Source organism: Sphaeramia orbicularis, chromosome 4 (genome assembly GCF_902148855.1).
Source record: "Sphaeramia orbicularis chromosome 4, fSphaOr1.1, whole genome shotgun sequence".
Classification (NCBI taxonomy): domain Eukaryota; kingdom Metazoa; phylum Chordata; class Actinopteri; order Kurtiformes; family Apogonidae; genus Sphaeramia; species Sphaeramia orbicularis.
Genome location: NC_043960.1, coordinates 6,352,127 through 6,378,519, shown reverse-complemented (window position 1 = coordinate 6,378,519; position 26,393 = coordinate 6,352,127). Strand labels below are relative to the sequence as shown.

Below are 26,393 nucleotides of genomic sequence, written 5' to 3'. Positions count from 1 at the left end.
CAGCATATTGTATGAAAAAAAAGATGCATGTCGTTGGTAGATGGATAACTGTGCGATATGACGATACACTGTACATTATGTGACATCAGATATCCGTACTTTAGTTGTTACCTCTGCCAAGGAAAGGCGGAGCTTATGTTTTCATCGGGGTTTGTTTGTCTGTCTCTCTGTTAGCCAGATAAGTCAAAAAGTTATAGATGGATTTGGATGAAATTTTCAGGAAATGTTGATACTGGCATAAGGAACAAATGATTAAATTTTGGTGGTGATCGAGGGGGCTGATCTGCCTCGGCGGAGGTCTGCGCTCTTCGAGTGCTTTTCTAGTTTCATATTGAATTCTGTTGTTTATTCCATTGTGGGGCAAATCACTGGTAATAACAATACTTGGCATTTTTCAATACAGTGCAGACGTAAACAAGAAACTGGCAAGAAAATGGGGGGTGATCACAAACAATTCAACTGAGTTTTACTAGTATAACATCAATCATAATATATGATCAGCTCAAGACACTTCACAAATTCCGTTCAAGGCCTTAAAAGAGGATACAGAGAGAAAACCCAAGAACAGACACACACTGGTGTATCAAGAACAACCAGAACCAGAGATACCTGGAGAAAGAAGGAACAGGAAGATGGAGGATAGACAGGGAAAAGAACAAACAGGAGCAGGAGAAAGACTTGAACCAGTCAATGCAATATGAAGAACTCCTTATTAAAAAAAACATAGGACCAGTGTCTCTGTATGTCAGCGTCATGTTCTATCAAGAATCAATAAGTTGAGTCTGTGAGGTTGTCAGGTTCTGTCTCTATGTTCCAGTCCTGTGATCTGGATGCAGATCAATCTAACAATAGAAGTGGGCGGGACTTTCACTGGAAGAGAACTCAACTAATTCAATCAAAGTCCATCTATGACTTCTGTCAGTGATCAATAGGAACTATATTAATATCTGTAACCATTTACATGTTATAAACCATATAAATATGGACTATTAAGTAAAAGTAAAGGCAAATTTGTAATATTTCAATAAATTCACCAAAAATCTAGATTTCTCTAAACTGTTACCAAACTTTGCGGACATTGTCCCAAGGAAGCAACATATAAAATTTTAAATTAATCCGAGCTTTACTTTAGTTAGAGAAGATGTTTGAAGATGTAGATGACACCCAACACAGCACCTTCATAATAGGTTATTGGCTGGTGAGCTAACAAGTATTTCCATCATACAGACTAAATCAACTTTGCAATTTATGCCACAGACTGATCCCTCCAACAGACCCAAATATCACTAATCTTGTTCATTATCAATGTAGGAATCATGTGGAACAGAGAAACAGTGTTAATGTAAACTAATAAATTAAACCGCAACTATTTTGATTGCTGATAATCCTTTTGAATGATATTTTAAAGCTAAAAAAAGTAAAATGTTTCAGATTCTACTTTCATAAATGTACATATTTTCTAGTTTCCCTCCTCCTTTCTGACGTTAGGTTGAATATCTTTGAGGTTCTTATCAAATGACCTCATGTCCTTTTGGAACACAGATTTTCACTTATTTCTGGCATTTTATGGACCAAACTATAAACTGAGAAAATAACAGATCAACCCACAATGAAAATAATCATTAGATACAACCCTACTATTACTTTTTTTATTATTAATATGCTACATTCGTTTCATGCCTGATTAAGAAATTTGTGCAACTTTTTAAATGAAAAAGGAAAAAAAAATCCAATATGACTTTTTTTTTCAGTTGTTGAAAATATGAGCCGTAATACTTTTTCACGTGCGTCATTATTCATTGAAAATACACTGTAATTAAGTTGATATGAACTGACTTTGACAGAAGGGTTAAATAATGAAAAAGTCTCGACAAGAGCTGCATTATAGTTCTTGCATTTGAGCATAAAGTAAGCTTGAGAATGGATCTGGATTTACAGGGTGTTGAACTTAAGCCTCGTAGCTGGTTTGTGTTCATTTATTTGTGTGTTTTTTTCGGGTATTTACTGTCCTCTGGAGCTCCTGTATCATCAGTACTGTCATTTTTTACCATAACTGGCAGCTTCTGTTGTCTGTTGGATGCAAACAATGTTCATGAGTTTGTCAGAAAACCTAAACTTTTTTTTTTCTTTTATAATTTTATTTTTATCAGGGAGGTCATACATAGTCCAGCATTTTACAAGATCTCTGTGATACACACTAGAAAGAAAAAACACAAGACATGTTTCAACAGCGATGATCTTCCAACCCCTGCTCTCCCTTACATTTTCCACCATGTTTTAAACAGGTTTATATACGACTGAACAGTTGAACAATGGCTGTCATTTCCACTCATCCATCCTTCAAGATCCACATACAATACAATCCACATGATATTTCACTAAGTTATAGCAAATCTGGTCTCCTGGGTCTAATGTATCTAATCCATTTAGCCCACAGTCTCAAAAACTTTTCCATTTGCATTTTTAATGAGAATGTTAGTCTTTCCATAAAATAAACATCATATATAATTTTATACCAATCATCCAATGTTGGAGCATCTGGTTGTAACCATTTCCTGGTCAGGGCCTTCTTCCCTCCGACCAGTAATATTCTCATTAGGTATTTGTCTGCTTCAGTTTGAACATTCATCCCCCCATTCATTGGTATGAAAAATAGTTTCTAAACTCTTATGAATTTCTCGCCAAAAAAATATTATTTTGGGGCAGCTCCAGAATACATGGTGATGATTGGCTATAGTTGAACCACATGACCTCCAACAATTCACCCCCACACCTTGATGTTTTAGAAAACCTAAACTTTTTTACGGTAAAGGTTAATCAGAGGATTAACTATCGATGCATGGCCTGTAAATGCAGTTTTGAGGATGTCACTTGGTTTTAAGTGTTTTTCATTCACTAGTAGAGAAGCATAAGTACAGGACGTTTTTTTTTGTCTGTACGTTTTACAGTTGACATTGGAATTGTAATATTCAGAAATTAATTGTAGTAGTTCAGGTTGGTACCATATGCTGCATTGTGTGTGTGTGTGTGTGTGTGTGTGTGTGTTTTTTTAAGGAGGGGAGGTGGATTAACCAGTGCAGGATCTGTCATGGTGACATTTGTGTCCCCTGGCGGAGCAGCAGGGGTCCGCTTCACCTCTGTAACCTTCAACTTTCAGCCTTAACCCCCTTCAGGCCCCCTCTTGCGTCCACCACACGCCCAGCATGTCTGGAGGAGGGGGGGGTACAAACAGAAGAGAGCGAGGGGGAAAAATTAGGAAGGAGGTGGTGGAGATGGGGAGGAGGAGAGGGAGAAGGAGGGGGGGTCTGCACGAGTGAAGAGGACGAAGAGCTGCAGGGGAGGGCGGCATGAAAAGAAACACGGGTGAGAAAGAAATAAAGAAGCAAGCATGGGAAACAGAAGATGAAGAGGACCAAGAAGTGGGACAGGGACGGGGAAAAAGTGCAAGTGAGAAAAATGTACGGAAGAAAATACAGGGGAAAGAGGAGCAAGTAGTGGGATGAGTGGCAGAGAAATACGGAGGCAGAGCGAAACACAGAAGAGGCTGTAGGATAAAAGGGACACTGGTACAGACTAGAGGTGATATGAATGAGAAAGGAAACGGTTTGGCGCTGTTCTGAATTGCTCAGGCTGTTTGTCTTCAGATTTATGAGGAGAGTGTTTTCTGTGCTTCTGCAGCTCAACGTTCTTCTGCTTCATCTGCATTTATGTCCCTCTGCTGTCCACGAGAGCCCATATAAAGGGTGGGAAAACGCAGGATAACTCATGATACGATACGTCGGCCACGATAACGCGATTCTGCGGTGTTTGATGGATTTACATTTGGGATACATTGGTTTACTTTAAGCACAAAAATCAGTCCTAAAAAGGCAAAAAGCAGGAATTATGTAGTAGTAGTAGTAGTAGTAGTTTATTTCAAGCACATAGAATCATCAGATAACAAAGAATCCTACAACATGGTCAAAACAAATAAATAAATACAATTTTTTTGCGCTCAAAAAGGAGTGAGAAGAAGTATAACTTAGTGACTCCCACCCCCTTTTTACAAACTAATAATCAAACTAGATCCACCTCCTTTGCTTTAACACACATTTTCCTCTGTATATTTTTTACAATAACACAAAACATCCATAAAAACCATTCATATACACTTTTTTTAGTCACCTCACACACAATCAGATTTGCAATAATCAACCGTTTTCAATATAAACTATAATATACATATCCACCCCAAATATTTACTCCAAATACAATTATCAATAAATATGATAGTATCTTATCATGATAGCCAATTAACTATAATATCTTATTTTATGCGTACTTCTAATGTTCTATATTTTGTTATTATAGTGGATTTATACATCCTTTTAAATGCACAGATTGAAGAAGACATTTTTAAGTTTTGCTCCAGATTATTCCACAGATGTACCCCTGTAACAGAGATACACTGGCTTTTTATGTTTGTTCTGCACTTAATTATCTAGTAGATTTCAGTTCCCCTTAAATTATAATTACTTTGCCTGGGCTCAAACATCTCCTGTAGACTGTAGGGGAGCATATGTTCATGGGCTTTATACATTATAATAGGAGTATTGAGGTCAACCAGATTGTGTAGTTTTAGAGCATTTAATTTGATAATGTGTGTTTTTACTCCAGTGCTGACCAGTAAATCTAGTCGCTTTTCCTTTGGACATGTGCGCAAAACTTTACGCTATTTACTAAATGTTGAAAAAACAAGTGCGTAATGTCAGTTTTTCCATTAAATCACAAATGCAATGATTTGTTTATTTATTATCGCGACACGACACGAGAAGTCATTCCATAAACATGGTGACGAGGGTAAATATGGTGTTGATTTACAGATATATTTATTATTATTATATATTACCCTTCTATCCCGTACTAAATACAAAAATGATTCAGTTTCCTGGTGTATCCACACATACCGCACCATGTTTCTTTTAAAACTCTTCTTCGCTTGTTGTAATGTTAGTCAGCATCTGTTTTTTTTTTTTTCAATTCATGTGACTCTAGTTGCGGAAAAAGGTCTTTCCATTGCAGTTTTGTGTCATATGCCATTTGAGCTACACCCGAAAAACCACCTCTTGCCAAAAACTTTTAATCGAAAAACAAGAGTTTTGGCGAAATTGTCATTTTTCCTTTTAGGTAAATTTTTATGCGCAAGCTATATTTGCACAATTTGAGAGTCAATGGAAAAGCAATTATTGTGATATTTCCATGAAAGGTGAACACTGCCTGAAACACACTGAATAATAGAAATCAAACCTGTCCCGTGAACGTTTGACCTACAGCTCGTCAGTTTGGTGCTGATTCTAAGGGCAGATTATTTATTATTATCATCATCATCACAAATTTTACTTACATTGTATCAGAATCAGAATACTTTATTAATCCCAGGGGTAAATTATTGTTTGTTACAGTAGAATAAAAAGTAGCAGGAAAGGAATTATCAACACAAAAAAAGAAAAAGAAAAAAAAAATGCATACATACATACAGCAACTTCTACAATATGTTCTAGACAATATATTATCGATATGACAATTAAAGAAATACATTTGTGTGGTTATAATGAGGAATTGGGCAGATAAAAAGGAGTGTTTTCAGTTTAACAATTAAGATAATATTATTAAATCATGTCTTTTTTAAAATTTTGTTTTTATTGAAAAAGATGGCAAACTATCTCCAACATTACCAGTCATACAGATGTTATCTATTAGAGCGTGCATTGTATTTCTTATTTTATACATACAGAAGTGTAAACCCCCCCCCCCCCCAAAAAAAAAACCCTGAACATACACTACAAACAAAAAGTTAAGGATATTTCTTTTTTTTGGTCTTTTTTTGTGTCATTTTTGCCATTTGTAAATAAAACTATGTCGGGTCATTAAAAAAAATGTTTCAATTCAATTCACACACAAAAAAGGAAAAAGCGCTGTGCAAGAATCCCCACTGAAAAACAATAGCCCAAAAATTAAAAATATCCTTATCTTATTTGTAATGTATGAACCGGGTGCTTACAGTTTCGGTATTTTTCACTTACAAACAATCGTAGCGTTACAGTACCTGTGACAATACTTCTGGGTTCTTTAAAGATTACACATGTTTATGCAGAAAAACATAAAACAGATAAAAAAAAAAAAGAGGACATTTTTAGAGGAGTGATACAAATTCTGAGCGGCTACAGGATCCAAACTCGATCCAATATTAAATCACTTCTAAAATGAACAGGCAAAAAAGTCACACAGAACTGGACCCGGGACACATATCAGTTTATCTGCTCCAATCTTAGTTCACACACTTACTGATTAGAAGTCTGAAGCCAAGATGTCATGTTGATTGACAAATGCTGGGCTATAAACACTCATATGTTCTATATAAAGAATTAATTGGTAGTTGGCGGTCTAAAAGGCTACAGAAAATTACGCATTTCTCTGTAGCTCCCAGTTCCATAACCGTACGTATATGTGCCGTATAGAGTCGATTTTTTTTTCTGGCCTACGTTGCAGCAGCAGCGGACAGAACTCAATCCTGTATTTGCCCAACTCTTGTTTTATTAACACGGTGCCTATTCTGGTGCAGTTCAGCTGTCAAAATGAACCCTGGAAAAGTGAGCCATGTTGGAAAAGTTAAGAATGTCTGTGCAGTTCCAGCGCCTCCATTTTCAAGCCCACAGTGTTGAACACCTGAGCTGCAGAAGTATGGAGGGCTGCTAAAGGTGAAAAAAAAAAAAAAAAAAAAAAAAAACCTCCCTCCTGTCCCTTTCCTCTGTCCTGTGTCATTCTCCAGCAGCAGTTCCCATCCTCTCACCCAGTAAATCAGCATAAAATAGCCCTAACTGTGGCAGATCATAGGGCGGGGAGGAGGAGGAGGAAGGAGGAGGAGGAGGAGGTGGTGGCAGCGGTAGTGGAAGTTGAAGTGCATGGCTTTGAGCTCTGCAGCTTTTTTTTTTTCTATGCCACTCTTTTCAAGATGGGGCCCATGAAATTATCCAACAGGATTATGTAAGGCATGATGGTTGGTGCTGTGTCCTGCCATCCGTTTGTCCATTGTGTGCCTCTGTCTCTGGAGGCCTGGGGTGTTAGCCACGAAGCTAGTCTGGATTGTTCCATGTCGTCTTTTCTACAATAGCTTTTACCTGATGTTTGGGCCATTCATGAACGTCTGCATTATATGTTTTTTTTTTTTTTTTTTGTGGATGTGTCATACTGATTGAAGACCTAAACAGCTGCGACCAAAAGCATCTACGGATCTAAAACGTTTAATAACTTTCCAACCGCTAATCCTATCAATACATGTAAATAATTGGTGTAAAATGCAGTTTGTCGTCTTTTCATGGTCAGAATCAGAATCAGAATTGGCGTTATAGAGGGTATGCAAGTCACCGTGGTTCCGCCCACTGAGTGGCAGAAAGAGGGAGATGAGGGGCAGCGTTGGCTTCAATACTGTCTAAACTGAAGAACAATATTTAATAAAAAATGGGGAAAGAGCTGTTGTGCGATTGATTGTATGAACAGGTTTGAAAAGCAGTCGGAGCTATCGTTTTACAGACACCGAAAGACAAAAGAGAAGTAGATGGATCCACAAATCCAGGAAACCAAACCTAGATCTGTGGATTCTGTTTGGTGTCAGCTAACATTAATTTATGCTGTATTTTTGGGTCAAATCAGACCTTAAATGACGTATTGTTTTGGCTAACGTTACTTCTTAGTAAGGCTCTTGGTTTCGTGATCAGATCTTTCATGGTTTTTGTCTTCATTTTGTGATTGTGAACCTTGTGCTCCTACATGATTAGTAAACTAACTGAAACTGAGGCTAACCTAGTTTTTCAAATACGGGGGTAGTGGAAAATAAAGCTACGACGGAGTATTAGGGCTATATAAGAAAATAAAACACTTGTCACTACGAGTATAAAGTCATAGAATATTGATATAAAACCTGTAATTTTATGAGAATAAAGTCGAATACAAAAAGAATCACAATGTTATGAGAATAAAGTCGTAGTTCTAAAAAACACCTCATAATTTAACAAAAATGTCATTCGTTTATGAGATTAAAGCTGTCATATTCCGACAATGAAGCCATAATATTACAAGAATAATGTCGTAATTTAAAAACAGGTGGTTTAAGTCTGCTAATTTCCCAGAATCCAGTGGTGCCCTGCTGGTCCACAGTAGTATCTGTGTTGGATAAAGTACTGGATCTGAACTAGACTCAGTAAATCTGCTCAGTCCCAGTAGATCATGCATATATTCACTGGGGTCAGTCCACGGTCTACTGGAAATGCACTTTGGATCAGCTGGTTCTGGGCCCTAGTTTTTGGACCCTGGTTGTCAGTCATGATGAAACCATGTATATTTGTTTCAGGTCAAAATAGCAATGATCCCCTCCACCCTGGATGTCCAGATACTCCATTTCTGTCCACATGTTTATATTCATGGACCACTTGTTCTTTGGTAGCTCGTACAGATCCATGTCCAGTCCAATTGTCCTTAATTTAATTTCATATTTCACATTTTCCCGCTCTGGCTGTGTTTACTGCTATACTCCATCATGTTGAGCAGGTTGGTTTAAGACACTCAGTCTGACTTAGAGGGGCGTGGCCTGGGGGCAAAGTGACATATGTGCATACCCTCTATTGGACAAGTATGTGAACACAGACAAGGAATTTGACTTGTTTTTTTGTTTTTTTTGCACACACGTTTCAACATGAACCCAATCACACTTGACCAGAGACCAAATTAGAGGTTCAAACCGATTAATCGATGAGGTGCTTGAAGCAAATGCAAAAATTCACAATTCGATTAATCGCCTCGAATTGATTGAAGGGAAATATTCTACTGCAGTTTTCCTGAATTAAAGCTTCTTTGTGCGTCACAATAAGCGTCCGTGTGAAACACAACAGTGGAACCAATGTTTAACAGCAGAGAAATGAAGGAAACAAAGCTTTGATTCAGGAAAATTGTGGTTGAATGATTTTTTTTGGATCACTTTGAGTCGATTAATCGGTTGCAGCTCTAGACCTAATATAGACAAACATTCGACAAGAGACAAGGACAACCATGGGATGAGATTTACAGTGGATTTGTAATATGTACAGAGTGCAGATTGGAGTTTTATACAGTGAGTGGATGTGTACAGGGATCTGGTCTATTCAGTTCAGTTCAGTTCAGTTTTATTTGTAGAGCCCTATATCACAACAAGGTTGCCTCACAGGGCTTTACAGAATTAGCTGGGTATGAAAACAAACAACTGTCAAATAAACAGTAGGTGAAGGAAGTGGATTAATGTTACTGTGGTCTGTTGAAATATATGTTTATGTATATATTATTTGGTCGTCAGATATGACCCATATGGACGTTCAGAGGCTCCGTAGTGAACGTGAAAACACAATCGTCTTCTACAACAGTGATTCACCAGTAAAACCAGTGCAATTAAATGAATGACAGTGGTTTTAGATCAGGAGTGTCAAACTTTAGTTCCAGCCCAATGTGATCTCAAGTGGGCCAGATCAGTGAAATAATAATGGATGAAAAATGGACATTTACATTATGAAAATGTAAAAAAAATGTGAATACCTTGAACAACCTGGAATTTCTAAAGAAAAATAAGTGGCATTTTAACAATATTCTGCCTCAGTTTATCATTTACACATGTGCATTAGAACTTACAGATGACAGTGGATCTACAAATACACAAAACATTTAATAACAGACAGAATATTGGCAAATTGTCCTTATTTTTCTTAAGAAATTTCAGTTTGTTCATATTTGTTCAGGTTATTCACATTTTTTGTAAAAGCATGGTCTGTAAATGTAATTATTTTCACGTAATTTTACTCTTATTTGCACTAAACAAAGAGAAAAAATTGGAGTTGTCATTATTCGTAGGTTATTATGATAGTATTTTAGTGGTCCGACCCATTTGAGATTGAATTGGTCAGTATGTGGAGCCTGAATTAAAATGATTTTGACATCCTTGATTCTTAACATCTTCAGTGTGATTTTTGCATTTCACTAATTTATTCTACGGGCCAGATTGTGACCTTTTGGTGAGCTGGTTTTGGGCGATGGGCAGTATGTTTGACTCCCCTGTTTTAGACACTTGTTTTACATTCACTATTTTGTTGAAATATCTAGAAATCACTTTCCTTCCTTTACTTTTCTGTGTTGATATAATAACATTTGAATTTAGTCTGAGCTTCAACCCATAAACATCCAAAAATCCATCGGTGACCAAAATCATTCACTGATATAAAATGTTTAATACCTGTTGATCCATTAACCCTATCAATACAAGGAAATAATTGTTGTAAAATACAGTGATTCATCTTGTCATGGTCATCAGATATGACCCATTTGGATGTTCAGAAGCTCCGTAGTTACCATGGAAACACCATCATCATCTACAGCATTGATTCACCAGTAAAATTCATGGAGTTGGATGAATGACAGTGGATAGACACACTTATTTTATGTTTAGTTAACATATTTTGCAGAAAAAATAATCTTTTTTTTTTTTTTCCAGTTTTCTCTGTTTTGGATATAATAACCTTTAACTTTAATCAGAACTTTAATGAACATCTGCATAATCAGAACATTAAATACAGGAAATTACCAGATTTTCACTTAAAAATGCAGAATACAGAGCATAATATTAGACTAAATGGTGATAAATCACTTAAGAAAGGTTAAGAATATAGATGAATTTATTTGGGAACTGCCACAAAAGTAGCACTGGGTCTTTATGGGTTAATGAATATCCATATGACCAGTAAATTAAATATAGGAAAATACCTGATTTTCACTGAAAAATACAAAATGCAGAGGATAATATTGTCACGAATGGTGATGAATGTAGAGAAAAATTCATTTTGGAAGTCGCCACTAAAATAGTTATAAGTCTGTAAGGGTTAATTTAAATCATGGTCTGACCTGTTGAATATGAAGCTTTTTCTTTCTTTTGCGTGCTACTTTTAAGAACAAATAGATGTATTCTATTCCAGTGTTTTATTTTGGCAGATGGAGGAATGTGTTCAGGGGCCCGGAGGCCTTTGGTCCGGCCATGACAGTGAACGTGGCATGTGAGGGCTCGTCTCCTCAGCCCCTCGCTGTTCCTGCTGAGGCCACACTGTGACCTTGGAGCTGTGGAAACCATGTTTACCACAGACCCTCATGTTCAGACTAAAGCCGGGTGGCTGCTTTTGCCTTTCCTTTTCTGTTTTTTTTTTTTTTTTTTAATTTATTTCAACCACATTAGTCTGAGAGAAAGATTAGGAAAATAAGTTGGCTTTGTCAAAGTTGAAAGATCATTTGAAGGGTTACAGCGTGGGCATATATTTATAAAGTAAGTGGGTATTTTTTACAGAATATTTTATTTTTTTTCTGATTTTGGCCAGCTTCATTGCTGATCCTTAAGGTCCTTTTGTCAGTACAGTGATGATAAGGAGCTGCTTGTGATAAATTATACAAATATTCCTCCAAGGTGACCTGTGTAAATGGATAAAGAAGTTGTTGATGACCATATCTTATGATTCTTGTCAGTGTTGATGAATTTATCAGTACTTTTTTCTATTAAGTGGCACATACTGTAAAGTACTGTGTAAAAGTCTTATTCCACCTTTGTCATTGTTGTTTTTGCAGGGTTGAAATGATCATACATATTTATTTCTCATTGACTTTTCTTCAAATACAAGGAAATGTGTGTGAAACCTTAAGACACTCAAAAAAAACCCAGATCAAAATAGGTTGTGAAGGTTAAAGTCACTATTTAGCTTGACCTCTGACCCCATGATAAGAAGCAGCACAAACAATTAGAAACATCTGACATGAGTTGAATAAAACTTGGTATAAAACATCAGAAAATTAATGCAATAAAGGGAGCACACTAAATATGACCACTTTGGTTTATAGAAGCTGTTTTTTCCATTAAACTTTTCTTTTTTCTGCTGTTTATAATTAACACATAACACATTGGATCTAAATACAGAGACAAATGCATTAATGGATTTACTAAAACCACAAGCAGAATGTAGGAATAGGACTTTTACACAGGACTGTAGATTATAAGCAGCACCAGTCAGATCATAATAGCCTATACTTTCAGATAATTTAGATTTTTGTTTTCAAATAATATAAAAAATGAGCCTTAAAGGAATGATATGTATCTAAACCCACTTTTCTTAGTCTGTGGTTCATTTATTTGTGTATTTGGACCCTAATAGTTCATACAGTTTGAATTTGAACCCTCCAGGTGCTGCAAAGATCTTTAGATTCATTCCGGCAAAAATCGAGTGGATTTCTACAACCTGTTTTAATTCCTTCTTAATTTGTTACATTTTATAACTAGCTACGTCATGCATTTTGCACATATAAGGATCAGACTTCCTACAAACATTTTTCTGAGTACGACATAATTGTTTGTCAGCAGCAGCGGTTATAGTAAAAACTGAAAATATGTCCAAAGTAACGTGGCTGAACGGGACAGAAAGCACGGTCAACAACCTGCAGGGGGCGGGGCCTGAAGTGGCTCATGTGCATTTAAAGGGCCAGCGCTTCAAACCACCTTTCTGGTGTCATTACTCAGAAAAAGGGTTGAAGATGGACCTGTGGAGTTGAATTAATGAAGAATTCAGATGCAAGCAGAGCTTTTACAGTTTGTGGAGACCACAGGGAAATATTTGAAAATGCATAATTCCATTCAAAAAAGCAAAATATCACTCCTTTAAACAGTAATTGAGATATTTCTTCTACATTACTCGTACACTAGTGCTAACGTTCCTCTGTAACGTTATTTTCGTAGATGCAACTTTTCCTGATCAACATTAAGTTTTAATAATTGCATCCGTACTATTGAAAATGACCAAATGAAGACCGTAATCGTGTTATTTGTGTGATATGGAGATCAGTATAGTTTTCCAAGGTTCGTTGTGGTTGTGTGACTGACTATTATGCTGTATAAAATTTATAAAAAGTCTAAACAAACCCGCTGTACTAACTTTAAAAGACAGAATCCACTGACATTCAACCTCTGGATTAAAGACCTTATGAACTATCTGACATTAGAGAAAATGAGATATGCCACAAGAAGCAATGCAGCTAAGTTCTACGCAATGTGGCAACCTGTTTTATCATATATTAAAAAGATGGACACAAACAACTTCTCATTGTAACTAAGCATATCTATCTATCTATCTATCTATCTATCTATCTATCTATCTATCTATCTATCTATCTATCTATCTATCTATCTATCTATCTATCTATCTATCTATCTATCTATCTATCTATCTATCTATCTATCTATCTATCTATCTATCTATCTATCTATCTATCTGCATAATTTCATTGTTATTTTTGTTTTATTTTAGTGAATTTTATTTTACGTATTCATTTTGGATGTGTGTGTTTATATATTTTTGTTGGAGTCTGAGGTGCATCAGAGTGGGGGTACATAACTAAAAAAAAATGCAGTTATGATTGTTACAATATAAAAATTCAACATAAAAACTTTGGAGAAAAAACCTGCTGTAGTAGCTGAAATAAAGGCATGCTGTGCGAAAAATGTAATCGTCCATGACAGTGGTTAAAAATGACATGTATTTTGGTCATACTGGTCATATTCTAATCCTAAAACCAATGCCAAATGCCCATCACTGCTCATCAAAACACAGTATTTATTATTTCATCTGATCAGCAGCCACGAGCCTCCAGAGGTTTCCATTTATTACAGCATTTGTTGCAGCCGAACCAAGAAAACATCTTATTTACGCTCGATAACTAATAAACCCTTTAGCGGGGCTTTGTATCTCTGCAGCACAAATTCAGATTCGTGTAAATGCGAGGAAAAATTAAGCAAATAAAGCGTGAGTGTGCGCTGATATCACTTCCTTAAACGTGGCCGATTTGGTGTATAATATAAGCTATCATATCTACACTGAGAATATAGATTTGCATATTTACAGCAGATACAGCCGAGACACTCTCTCTCTCTTGTCTTTCACTATGCGCTGTTGTGTGTGTGTGTGTGTGTCTCTGTATATGTGTGTGTGTGTGTGTGTGTGTGTGCGCACAGACTCACAGCAGCCACCCTTGCCCCCACCCCTCTCATTAATATGTATGTGTTCTGAGGCAGCTAGCGAAGACGGTGTGTTTCTCACCCGCTGATTAATGCTGTCTGTCAATTACCTCTAGATCCAACCGTGCTGTGGAGCTTCCCCCAGGACCACACAGACCAGGTTGGAACACACTCTGCTTTTTCATTCTCCTCTCACTCTCTTCCTCTCTCTACCTTCCCTCCAAATCTCTCTCACTCTCTCACTTTTACACACAGCCTCTTCCTCCTCTTCCTCCTCCTTTCCCATCTTCCTTCCCTTCTCTAATGCCCTCTCTCACCCTGCCATCCTGTGGTAACCTCCCCCAACACCTATCACCACCAGTACCACCACCACCACCACCACCACCAGCACCACTCTCCTCCTCATCCTCATCATATCTTCTCTCCTTCTTCCTCCCCCTGTCTCCTTCTCCTCCTCCTCCTCCTCCTCCTCCTCCTCCTCCTCCTCCTCCTCCTCCTCCACTCTGTCTCTCTCCGTCTCATTGTACGTCTGTTGCTGGTAATGAAAAGCAGTGAGCAGGTCTTCAATAACTGACGAATCAGTAATTATCATGCAACCGTGACAGGAATGCACACCTCTGTTTTCCCATTTCTTTCCTCCATCTCTGTTTGCATCTTTTGCTTTTCTCTCTCTCTCTCTCTCTCTCTCATTGTTCTCCGGTGTCTGCCTCCTTTTGTTTCACATTTAAGGCATTATTGGACTCAAATCTGTCGCTGATTTTACAGTACTTCTTGGTCCATGTTCCTCCCAAACCAGTCAGAAAAGTATCCTAACATTATATACCTGAGGGATGTAACGATATGAAAATTTCATATCAGGGTTACTGTGACCAAAATTATCATGGTTATAATTATTATCGTGATATTGTTGAAATGTTCTCAAAATGTTCAAAAAGTACTTATACACACATTGAAATAATGTAACCAAGTTGAAACCAAATGAAATAACATGCACAATGTACTTTCTGTTGGCAGAAACATTCAAATATTAACATGTCAACATCAAACATACAAATGTGCATTAAAGATGGCACCTTATGGCCAGAAGAGATATCTGCGCTAGTGGTGGGAATTAATAGGATTTGATCAATATCAGTGCCATGGTCGATTCTGTTTACCAGTCCAATTCCTTATCAATTCTCCTGTTGATTCCTGAGTGTTTTTTTGAGTGGGAAAAAAAGTAGTTGGACAGGTCATAGTGGAGCTGGTTTGACCATTTTCCAGCTCAGATCATTCACAATGTCACGCATATACACTATTGTACACACAAACAGAGAGTGAAACACAATCATATTTTCCTGAACTGTTTAATGAACAAATGTAAATATGCTGAAAGAATGAGGATTTTAAAACATGTTCCGGTGATCTGCTTCTCCAGGAAATGAGCAGTATCACCGTGATTTTCAAAGTGCAGTAATCGAACACGGTTATCATGATAATTAGAATTTACACGGTAATACTAACCGTCGGAAATTTTACCGCGGTTTATCGCTATACCGGTAATCGTTACATCCCTAATATACACATATATAAAAGTCTGCATGGCTGAAGGAACACAGATTCAATATGGACTTGGATTTCAGCTTATTCCAAATAAATCATTCGTTCTTTTCATATTCAATTGAGAATCCACAATTGAAAAACAAAAAAATTTGTCGTTTTTTCATTATTCATGTACAAATCCAAAAATTAGTTTAAAAAAAAAAAAAAATTATCTTTATTTTAAATGAACAGGTAAATTCACCAGCAGATTGACATTGGTAAAAAAAATTCCAGTTTTTGTTTTGAGTTCAGAAGATGTGCTTCACTAGCTCATAAGGCAATCGAGTCCCGAAAATGAAAAGCCTCGGATCGTGGAACAAAGTTCATTCGTCCTCGTAGCAATCATTCTCCTTTAACCCTTTCATGCATAGTGGTCACTACAGTGGACAGTTATTCTCCAGCTGTTCTCTTGTATATTCATGGGTTTTGTTGTTTTAGTTCTGTATCAATACAGTGGACGCTCACGCATCATCCCATACACTGCAATTCATACTATTACTGTAACTTTGCTGTTCTTGATAAACCCTGATCTGCAGTAACATGTTTCAGTGTAAATCAATGGTTAATTGTTAGACTGTAATTAACTTTTTTTTTTTTTTTTTTTTTTTTAAACAAAAAGGTTTTTTTTTGCATATTACCTCCATGAAGTGAGTAATAACTAGCATTAGAATGTGTTAAAATGTGAGACAACATCACATTAGCAGCAGTTAACAATGTTTTAATTTCATTCTTTTCATATCACTTTCTGCTATTAGGTCTAAACACTGGATGTGAAATCTCTCTGATGGGACATTTTAGAGACAATCTGACAGATTAGTGTTGCTAAATGACCCACATTTTTACTTTTAAATTCATTTTTGCTTTAGTTGGACCATAAGGGATTATCCAAAACAAGGAGCTACTTTATATTGAAATAAATATTGGAATGGCAATCAATTAAAGTTTGCTCTCTGACGGGACATAACTGTGTTTTGACCCTATTGGGTTTTAAATATATCTTTCTTTGCTTCAAAAATTAAATTCATGGTGTAGCTGAGTGGACATTTTTGTAACTACATGAAAAACAAAAACCCAAAATTGGTCACATTGTTTTTTTTCATGCCTAAGGAGGAATAAAAACACTCTAGACAAAAAATCTTGACGAAGGTTCTCATAATTTATGCATGAAAGAGTTAATATCTTAAATTCCACAGCCATTGCATTCAGGTAACCACAATGGATATACACTATCCTCCAAAGAATGATGTGGTTTGCCCAGAATAAGAGTTGTTTTTCATTCTTACTGTTGTACGCACAAATCAAAAATTGGAAAGAAGCAAATGGACCAAATGTGGGGTTTCATGCTGACATTTTTATATCTGATTTGGTGTGACCCGGAAGTTACTGACTTCTTCGTGTGTTGAGTTGGACAGTTGTGGGTTTGCTAGTTTTCTGTCTAATTAATTCTGCGATAATGGAGAATTTCATGTTATTCAGAGACAGCGAATGCATTACTCTCAAGGAGGACGACATGACAACTGAAAAAATGGTCAGGATCTTCCAGGTGTTGTTGTTTTGTCTAAAACAATACAGACAACCTAAGTAGAAGACACTTTGCATAACACACGAAGATGTCAGTAACTTCATCAAAATGTCAACATGAAACCCCACATTTGGTCCATTAGCTTATTTCCAATTTTTAATTTGTGTGTACAAACGAAAGAATGAAAAATAACTTTTTTGATTTATTTATTATTTTTTGTACTTAATTTTTTTTTTTATTCTTTAGTATAAGGCACAAAACAAACATAGAAATGGTCACAGGTACATTCAGACATTTACTTACTGTTTACTGTCCACAGATTGAATGAAAAAGTCCCATTTTTTGCAATTCTTTATACCCTTGTGTTGTTGTAGGCAGAGATTGTAGGTCATCATTTTCATTAAATGGACATGATTGACAGCTTTTATCACCAAGGAGATTGAGGGAGGGTCCTCTTTTAGGCAATATTTTTGTTTCATGATTTTTGATTTGTACATGAATAATGAATTAACGAGTCATTTTTCGTTTTTCGATTGTGGATTCTCAATTGAATATGAAAAGAATGAATGATACACGGATTCAAATGGGTTTTTATTTTGCTATTTCCTGTATTAAATACACTTTCGCTATGATAAAGACAAAGCCAAATTTTCAGTTCCTTTCATACATCATCACTTTCATTTTTCCAATCCCATCAACCTACCTTTTATTTTACTCTTTGGCCGAAACATTTGTGACTTTCACATAGGAAGAGATTATAAATATTTGTTTCACTTCTGAGTTAAAGGAGTTTTTTGATCGACCAATAAAAATAAAAAAGCCAAATTACACAGTAAGTGACACAATTTTTGCAGGAAAACTAATCACAGTAGGAAACACATTGTTTAGTCAGAGGTTTAATAGTGATGCTTCTGATGCTAATCCTGTTTCTTTCATGTCCCTGTTGAGATGACGAAAACTTAAATTCATCTCAACCCTTCAGCTCGGACAACTCCAGTTAAATCTTGGTCAAAATCGCTCAACGCATTAGCAACAACGAGTTAACGGATAAGTTCATTTCAACAGATGTTGGGGGTGATTAAGTTCACTGTTTATACACTGTTTTCCACATAACTTAACCTGAACTACCTGTTTGATCTGTCAGATTGGGTTTTAGCTTGCTGTGTTCAGATCTGAGCAATTCACCCAGTTAACACCAGAATATTGTCACAAATGCAAATCCGTGATTTAATACCCCTTTTATTTTAAAGGCCTGCTGTTTACCCTAACAATGACTGCACCCTCACAGCAGGGGCTCTTTGTTATTTCTGTCTCGGTGCATCTTCAGAGTAGCAGTCTGAATCCAACTTGATCAAAACGATCACACGTCCTGGAGTAATATGTGCATTTATCCGATTGAGTCACTTTCCTGTTGTTTTCTCGTGACTTCTTGACTCCTGTGTGTGCGATTTTCGCTCCGACAGTTACAGGCGGATTTGATGGAAGCGAAGCAAGACACATAGCATATTGTGTCTATGCCAAAAGTGGCCACAGCGCAAAACATGTCCTGGAGAAAATCACTGGACAGATGAGTGCAGCATCCCATCACTATGAAAAAGAAGAGAAGAAAAAAAAAAAAAGAGAAGAGAGCAAGACAACAATATGTGCGTAGGCTAAATATCTCTGTGCGCAGCAGCCAAGCCACTGAGTTTAAACAGCCCTCCTGCCTCTCTGATCCACTTTGAGGAATAAACGGGCTAGTAGAAAGATGCTCCAGGCGATGTCTGCCTGCCCCACAAGAACCAGAGCACAGAACAAGAGTGTGAGTGAGAAATTACAGACTTACAGAGGTAGGCACAGGAAATACTTTTGAAGGAAATGGATTAAAAAGAGGAGCAGAAACCAAGGAAGATGAAATAAAAAATAAACATGTGTTGACATGGGCCTGCCTCATCCACTTCTCCAACGTGGTCCTGTTTTAAGCCCCCCCACGGCCTGGCTTTTCTTTCATTCTGTTGTCGACCACATCGTTTGTGTGGATAGGATGGCCCTTAAGATGGCTAGTTAGTGTGCTGTGTACAGAGGGATTGGCCTTTTCCCCCATATACATAAAGGCTGTATTGACGGGCCTCATTACCAGGATTAGGGCTCCTTTTCCTCCTTTGTGGGGCTGGAGGCTGGAGTCCTCTGTAGCCACAGTCTCTGTCTCTTTCTGTGGCCCGGGCTGGCCAGCATATGGCAGCAGCAGCCAACAGTCTCCGCAGAGGGGCTCAGAGCTCAGAGCAAGGCCTCCTTTTGTTTAGGCCGTTATTGTTGCTCAGCGTAATGACATTTGTAGGCCGTAGGATCGGGGTGGAGGGGTTAGTCTACCCCAGGGGAGAAGGGGAGAGAGAGAGAGAGAGAGAGGGAGACAGAAAGAAGGAGAGAGAGATGGAAGGAGGGGGGGAGAGGCGAAGACATGTAGACAGAAAGGAGTGTGGATTATGGAAATATGAATTGATTTTTTTTCTGTTCTGTGGTAGAATAGAAAGCTCAAAGGAGAACAGACTGCAGGCTGGCTGGCACGCCGGGGTGGTGCTGGGGAAATATGAAGTGAGAGGTGCTTGCTCCCTCTTTCCCTTTATTTCTTTCTCTCTCCTCTCTTTTTTTCCCCTCCTGTTCTCTCTATTTCTGCCTCAGCCCCTGAGACTCTCCATGCCCTGGTCATCCACATATGCCACTTGGATACAGAGGGAGACATGGAGGAGAGAGAGGTGGCTCAAGCATATATTAGAATTGCAAGAAGGATTTTTTTTTTCCTCTTTTTTTTTTTTTTTTTTTTGCAAATGAAGCAGACAGATGGAAATCTGTCCGTTTCCTCTCAGATCTCATCCCAAAGTTGTGGGACAAAAAAAACACAGCAGACAAAACACACTCACACACACACACACACACACACCAAATACTTCTGCTACTTAATTCAAGCGAACCACAGTGTGGTATAGAGAAGGCCAACTTCTCTGTAGAGAACAGACGATGATATGATAAACACTCAGCAAATTCCACCAGCAGATTCCCATTTCACAACTTATAAAGACTGCGAGCAACCGCACAGTGTTAAAATGTTAAGCTGGATACACACCTCTGCAAATTGCTCTGCTCTCAGCTCAACAGTTTTTTTTTACATTTTTAAAGGAATTCATCAACATTTCTACAGGCTTTCATGCACAGTTAGATGGGGGCTACACTGCTGCTGAACAGTAAATATGAAACTAACAACTGCAGCCGGTTACCGCTGACTGACTCTGTCCAAAGGTCCCACATCCTCCCAACAACACCTTCTAGTTGAGTTGTCTTTTTATTTTTATAGATCATGTGCTGGTGAGTTTCCTAAATGGTTATGGTTATGGTAACGTTGACAAGACTTCAGATATTTCACTGCATCTGGTTAAGAAACAGTCTTGAACATCATCATTATACTTTTTTTTTTTTTTTTTTTTGTTCATACTAAATGGAGGAGATGTAACACCATAGCTGCAGGGTCTGCCTAGCTCAGAGAATGCCATCGACCCTCTCATCGAACTCTGGCAAGAAATAAAATAAGTATAATTCCCACAGTTACAGACTTTTCCTTTAAGGTTGATGTGCTCTGACAATAACCTTTAACTTATAATGTACTTGTTTATCCTGCTTTTTCATATGAACCGGTGTGTTTCTGTGGTTATTTAATTAAAACTGAGGAGTCTGTTTTTTGTGCAGCTGCCATCAGACCATTAGTTTTATTCTTTGAACAGACACAAGCAATGGATGGTACGATTAGTAATGTGTGTCACAGTATTTTAAAGATTCTGACGGTATATATTTGTATTTTTTTCCTCCATGACTGGACCTTTACATCGGTTTGTAGCTTTTTCTACTGCCTGGAATACATAAGGCATTTGATTTTTTCATTTTTTCATCATATTGTGTTTGATAAATTAACACATGAGGTAGATTTAGAATATAAGCAAGATTTATTGTGCAAAGTGTAACATCGTAAAAATTGAGGAATTTTAACACATTACCACATCTTCCTTTACAGAACATAATATCTATTATATCATTAATGGTTGCGTTTTAAAGTTATAACTTCACTGAGTTAATAGCAGTTTCATCTTAGTACTACGGGGCTGTAAAGACTGACTGATTACTACTTGAATCAGCGGCTGTTTTGATAAGTGATAATCGATTAGCGTTATTTTTTCAGAACACAGATAAAAATTCTCAGTGTTCGTATTTTTTTAATGTGAATATGTTCTGGTTTCTTTTCTCATCTGGTTTGTTCCGGATAAAAAGCTCATCAGTTTACTGTCACAGACTTTTGTGGATGTCATGTCAGGCTCTAGGAAGCAATTTTTAACCATTTCTTGATATTTTATAACCAACAGTTACTTTATTAGTCCAAAATGTAATCAGCAAATGAATAAAAATCACTCAAATAATGGTCAATAAACAGTATTATAGAATTTTCAGCCTGTTGAAATGAATGTGCAGGAACAGCAAGAAGAGTGAATTCAAACCTCAAGTCATAAGATGACTTTTTGAGGAATTTTGAGTAGGGCTGCATGATATTGGAAAAAACTGACATTGCGATTTTTTTGTAACCCTGCGATATGTATTGCGATATGAAAAAAAATACTCCAGAGTATATAACAGCTGTGTGGTACCAACATAAATGGTCGAACAAATTAGTTGTTTCCTCTCATTGTGGTAACAGGTGCATTAAGGCACTGTCGACACAGACAGGGTTTCTGCGGGTCATTAAAAAGCATTAACAGTCATTAAATAGATTTTGTGAAAATTAAGGCCTTCAATGGCATTAAAAAGCATTAAATTCTATGTCCAGAGGCATTAAAAAATTAAATACAGTTACTGGGAAAAAAAAGCATTGTTCATGATTTATTTTGATTGTATAAACATTTAATGATTTTGCTCTGACGTAGAGGGTGATTATTGACAGGCAGAACCCTTTAATTACCTCTGCCAGGAAGTATTGTGATTGCTTTGCTTTGTGTGTTTGCATGTTTGTTAGCTTGTTAGCAAGATAACTCAAAAAGTTATGGACGGATTTTCATGAAATTTTCAGGAAATGTTGATACTGGCACAAGGATGAAATGATTCAATTTTGGTGGTGATTGGTGGGGGCAGATCTGTCTTGGCGGAGGTCTGCGCTCTCTGAGTGCTTTTCTTGTTGGCTGTTGTTTATGGTCAATACATGAAGTCACAACATTGGATGCTTGGAATGCAACTTGCTGTGAGTGTGCTCATGCTGTGGTGAAAGAGCAGAGGGAATATTAGCAAATGTGGGAAAAATGGCATAAGTGATTGAAGGAGGAACTATTCAGAACCTGGTTAAAGCCTGCCGATGGTAAACCGTCATAAAACTATATATAAAACTAAGTCTGCAGTTGAGTGTGGGCATTAAATTTCCTTCAAGTGGCATTAAAAAGGGCATTAAAATGCATTAAATTAGATTTGCTGATACCTGCAGAAACCCTGACAGAACACGTGTTTCAATATCATCCTTCTTGTAGCCGAAATATTTCCAGGTAACTGACGTTGCTTTTCTTTTTGGCACCAAGGTTCGTTTACGGTGATTTTCTCTTGTTCGTTGCTGATTTTTCAATATTGTTACCAGCGACTCACTCCAAACTGACTAAGAACGATTGTGGCTGCGTGCAGTGTCTGTCTCATACCCTTGAAATTATCTGAGAACACATTGAGTTCATTTTCCTCCAACATTGCAGGACCTGCGATGTGACTATTGCGCACACGTACATCACGATGATGATGCTCAACGATATATTGTGCAGCTCTAATTTTGAGAAACTCAAGTGACCCTGACTTTTGGCTATTAATGTAATTTTATCCTTGAGTCCAAATGAGAAAAAAACTGGGTATCACTGAGCTATTGCATTCACCAAAGTGAAGCTGACCTTTGACCTTTTATATTTAACATGTAATTGCGTCATCATATTATCCTATCACACATTTTTTATATTTTCTTCATGACTGCTGGAAAAATTGTCCAGTTATGGCCTAAAAACACATTACATGAGAACACAGCGACCTTGACTGTTGATCTTTCCAGTTCATCCTTGAGTCCAAGTGAAATTTTAAAATATTTTGCCACATATCGTATGTAAAATGCGAAAGGATGGACAAACCTTACAGTAGACATGTGTAGATGCATCTAAAATTCACACCTTATGTGAAATTAAAATTAATACCGTGCGTCGTCTAGCTCTATATTGATGACATTGATTAATCAAAGCTTCAAGGCAAATACTAATAACATATTTACTGTCTGTAAAGTCATTTTCTGTCACCATTATGTTTCCCGGTTTTTAAGAATTGTTTGCCAAAACTTCAACATTTCCTCTCACAAACCACTGTTGCAGGAAATTGCAAGCTACATAAATTACATAAACTATCTTTTTGTTTTTTTCCTGGCAGCCTTATTGCAGCATAATATCCAGAGAGAAATAAAGGAAATATTGAATTATAAATACATTTCACTGTAAGGTTTTCTCCCAGCCAAGAACTGAAGTTGATGTTAACTCTCTATGGCCATTCCACACATTTTAATAAGGAACCTTTGATCTTCCGCTACATACTGCATCGGCTTGATAGTATAACACGCTGTTTTTCATTTATGCCAAGGTTTCAGTAGGTGCAGTTCGATTCTAAAAGGAAATTTTGTTGCTTTGATACCGACTCGTGCGTTGCTATGTGTAATCAATTTGTGATATTTAATGCATTCACTGAGTTGTGTTGGGAGAGGTAGTCGGTATGTTCTCCCTACACACGACCGATTTGTTGGTGACTTCCTTGGTATATCTTTATGTATCACGATACATTTGAGGGTAATACTGGGTGTCCGTAAAGTCTCTTTACAATTTAATAAATTTCTTACAAAAGCAAATGACTAGATAAATCTGTGGAAATTATTAAAAATGAAAAGTAGATATTGCAGCTTTTTTGCCTCATTTAATCCACCTCTAAATGAGCACCATTAATTGGTTAATGTCCTGTATCTTTGTTCCATACACGATATCTTTAACAGACTGAATTTTTTTTCAGTAAACCACGATACAAATTGTACCTTTTCTTGAGGAGTGGCCATTTTTATGGGTTTATTTAACAGAACCTATTTCATCAACAGGGTACCTGAAATACACAAATGCGATGTGATTAGAAACTTTGATAACCACTGAGGACATAGAACAGATCTGGTTAAAGGAGTGATTTTTTTTTTTTTTTTTTTTTTGTTCAAAGTGTTTTTATTACACACTGAGTCATCCAGAAAAGCACAATACAGTCATCATTTTTTTTAAAATACCAAAAACCCATGAACATTCCCACCCTGTTGCACCATAAAAAAGATAATTAACAACAATAATAAATAAATAAAGAATAAGGAACTCAGATATTAGTCATAGACTCACATTAATAAAACTTCTCTGGAATAAATGAGGGATCTACTTCTTTTATATGGTTCAGAACAGGTTGCCAGGTACTGAAAAACTTACTGGCACATCCTCTTATAATGCAATTTTTATCATCTGTTTTTGTCGAGTGTTTGTGTATGTTGTATGTATTCTTGTAACTATGTGTTGCGTTGCTGCTGCCTATCTTGGCCAGGACACCCTTGTAAAAGAGGTTCTTAATCTCAATGGGACATTTCTTGGTTAAATAAAGGTTAAATAAATAAAAAAAAAAATAATTGTAGAATATCAAATTTTTTCCAATGTTAAATGATGTAAAGGGTCCAGAAATCAAGATTTAAATGTTGGAGGTTATGATATTTTGCTTTTTTAAATGGAATTCTTCATTTTCAAACATCTCCCTGTGGTCTACATAAACTGTAAATGCTCTGCTTGCGTCTGAATTCTTCATTCATTCAACTCCACAGGTCCATCTTCAACCCTATTTCTGAGTAATGACACCAGAAAGGTCATTTTGAGCGCTGGCCCTTTAAATGCACATGAGCCACTTCAGGCCCCGCCCCCTCCAGGTTGTTGGCTGTGCTGCTCTGTCCCGTTCAACCAACAACTGAACATTTTAGTTAATCGTCTCAAAGTTTGGACATATTTTCAGTTTTTACTACAACCGCTGCTGCTGACAAACAATGATGTCGTACTCGGCGAAATGTTTGTCGGAAGTCTTGACCTTATATGTGCAAATGTGATGTAACTAGTTATAAAACGTAACAAATTCAGCAGGAATTGAAAAAAGTTGTAGAAATCCACTGGATTTTTGCCGGAATGAATATAAAGATATCTTTGCAGCACCTGGAGGGTTCAAATTCAAACTCTATGAACTGTTGGGATCCAAATACACAAATAAATGAACCAAAGACGAATAAAAGTGCGTTTAGCAAAATATGACCCATTTAACATATCTCATCAGTTGCTTTTGTAGTAATTTTTTTAAACTGTAAAGAGACTTTGTGGACCCCCTATATTGAATTCTTGAATAATGACTTTGGATTGTCACGTATCCGCTCGTGTCTTTGGTCTCTGCACCTCTTGAGTTATAACCGCTGTCAACTTTTTTCGGGATGCCATGGCTCCGGACTAAACTTACTTCCTGTTCACGTAGACCTCGACATCCATCTCTGCGCGAAAGCTCTCTGTGTCATCATCCAGACAGGCAGAAAGAGAGGGACAGACAAAGAGAGACAGACAAGGAGAGGAGCTGAGGGTCTCCTGAGGCTTCAACCTCAGCAACTCTGAGTGTTGCGTTGACACCATGCTCCATCAGGACCGGTGGCCTGACATGCTGTGATTGGTGGCTGCAGCGCCGGACCGGTCCTGGGAGGGGGTGGGTGGGGGGGGCTCTTTGGTAGAGAGGTCGATGGGGTGTGTACATTACCCGTGGTCTGAGGGATTGAGGTAAAGGAGATGAGCTGCTGGACATGATTGGTGGCTTCAACCCCAAGAGATCTGTGTGTTGATCCTGAAAGAGGAAGAGAAAGTGTGTGAGAGAGGTAGTGATGGAGTCAAGGTGGGGTCAGATACACAAACTTAAAGACAGTGATGTGTGGCCCCCGGAAACCCTCGGGTGGAGGCGGGTGATATGATGGTGTATCATGCACCAATCCTAAAATTTTTTGCATGTATAGTAACGATTTAGCCAAGTTTTTTTTTTGTTTTGTTTAATTTTGTTGTTGTAGACCAGGGGTGTTAACCCTTT

The 26,393-nt window shown here is 37.3% G+C and overlaps 1 protein-coding gene across 1 annotated transcript in view; it reads left to right on the top strand.

Moving 5' to 3' along the window:
• Positions 1 to 26,393, top strand: part of LOC115417791 (DENN domain-containing protein 1B-like) — a 249,488-nt gene that overhangs the window by 38,185 nt on the left and 184,910 nt on the right. The window contains 1 exon segment of the mRNA XM_030131907.1: positions 14,212 to 14,255. Coding sequence (XP_029987767.1) covers positions 14,212 to 14,255 — 44 coding nt within the window.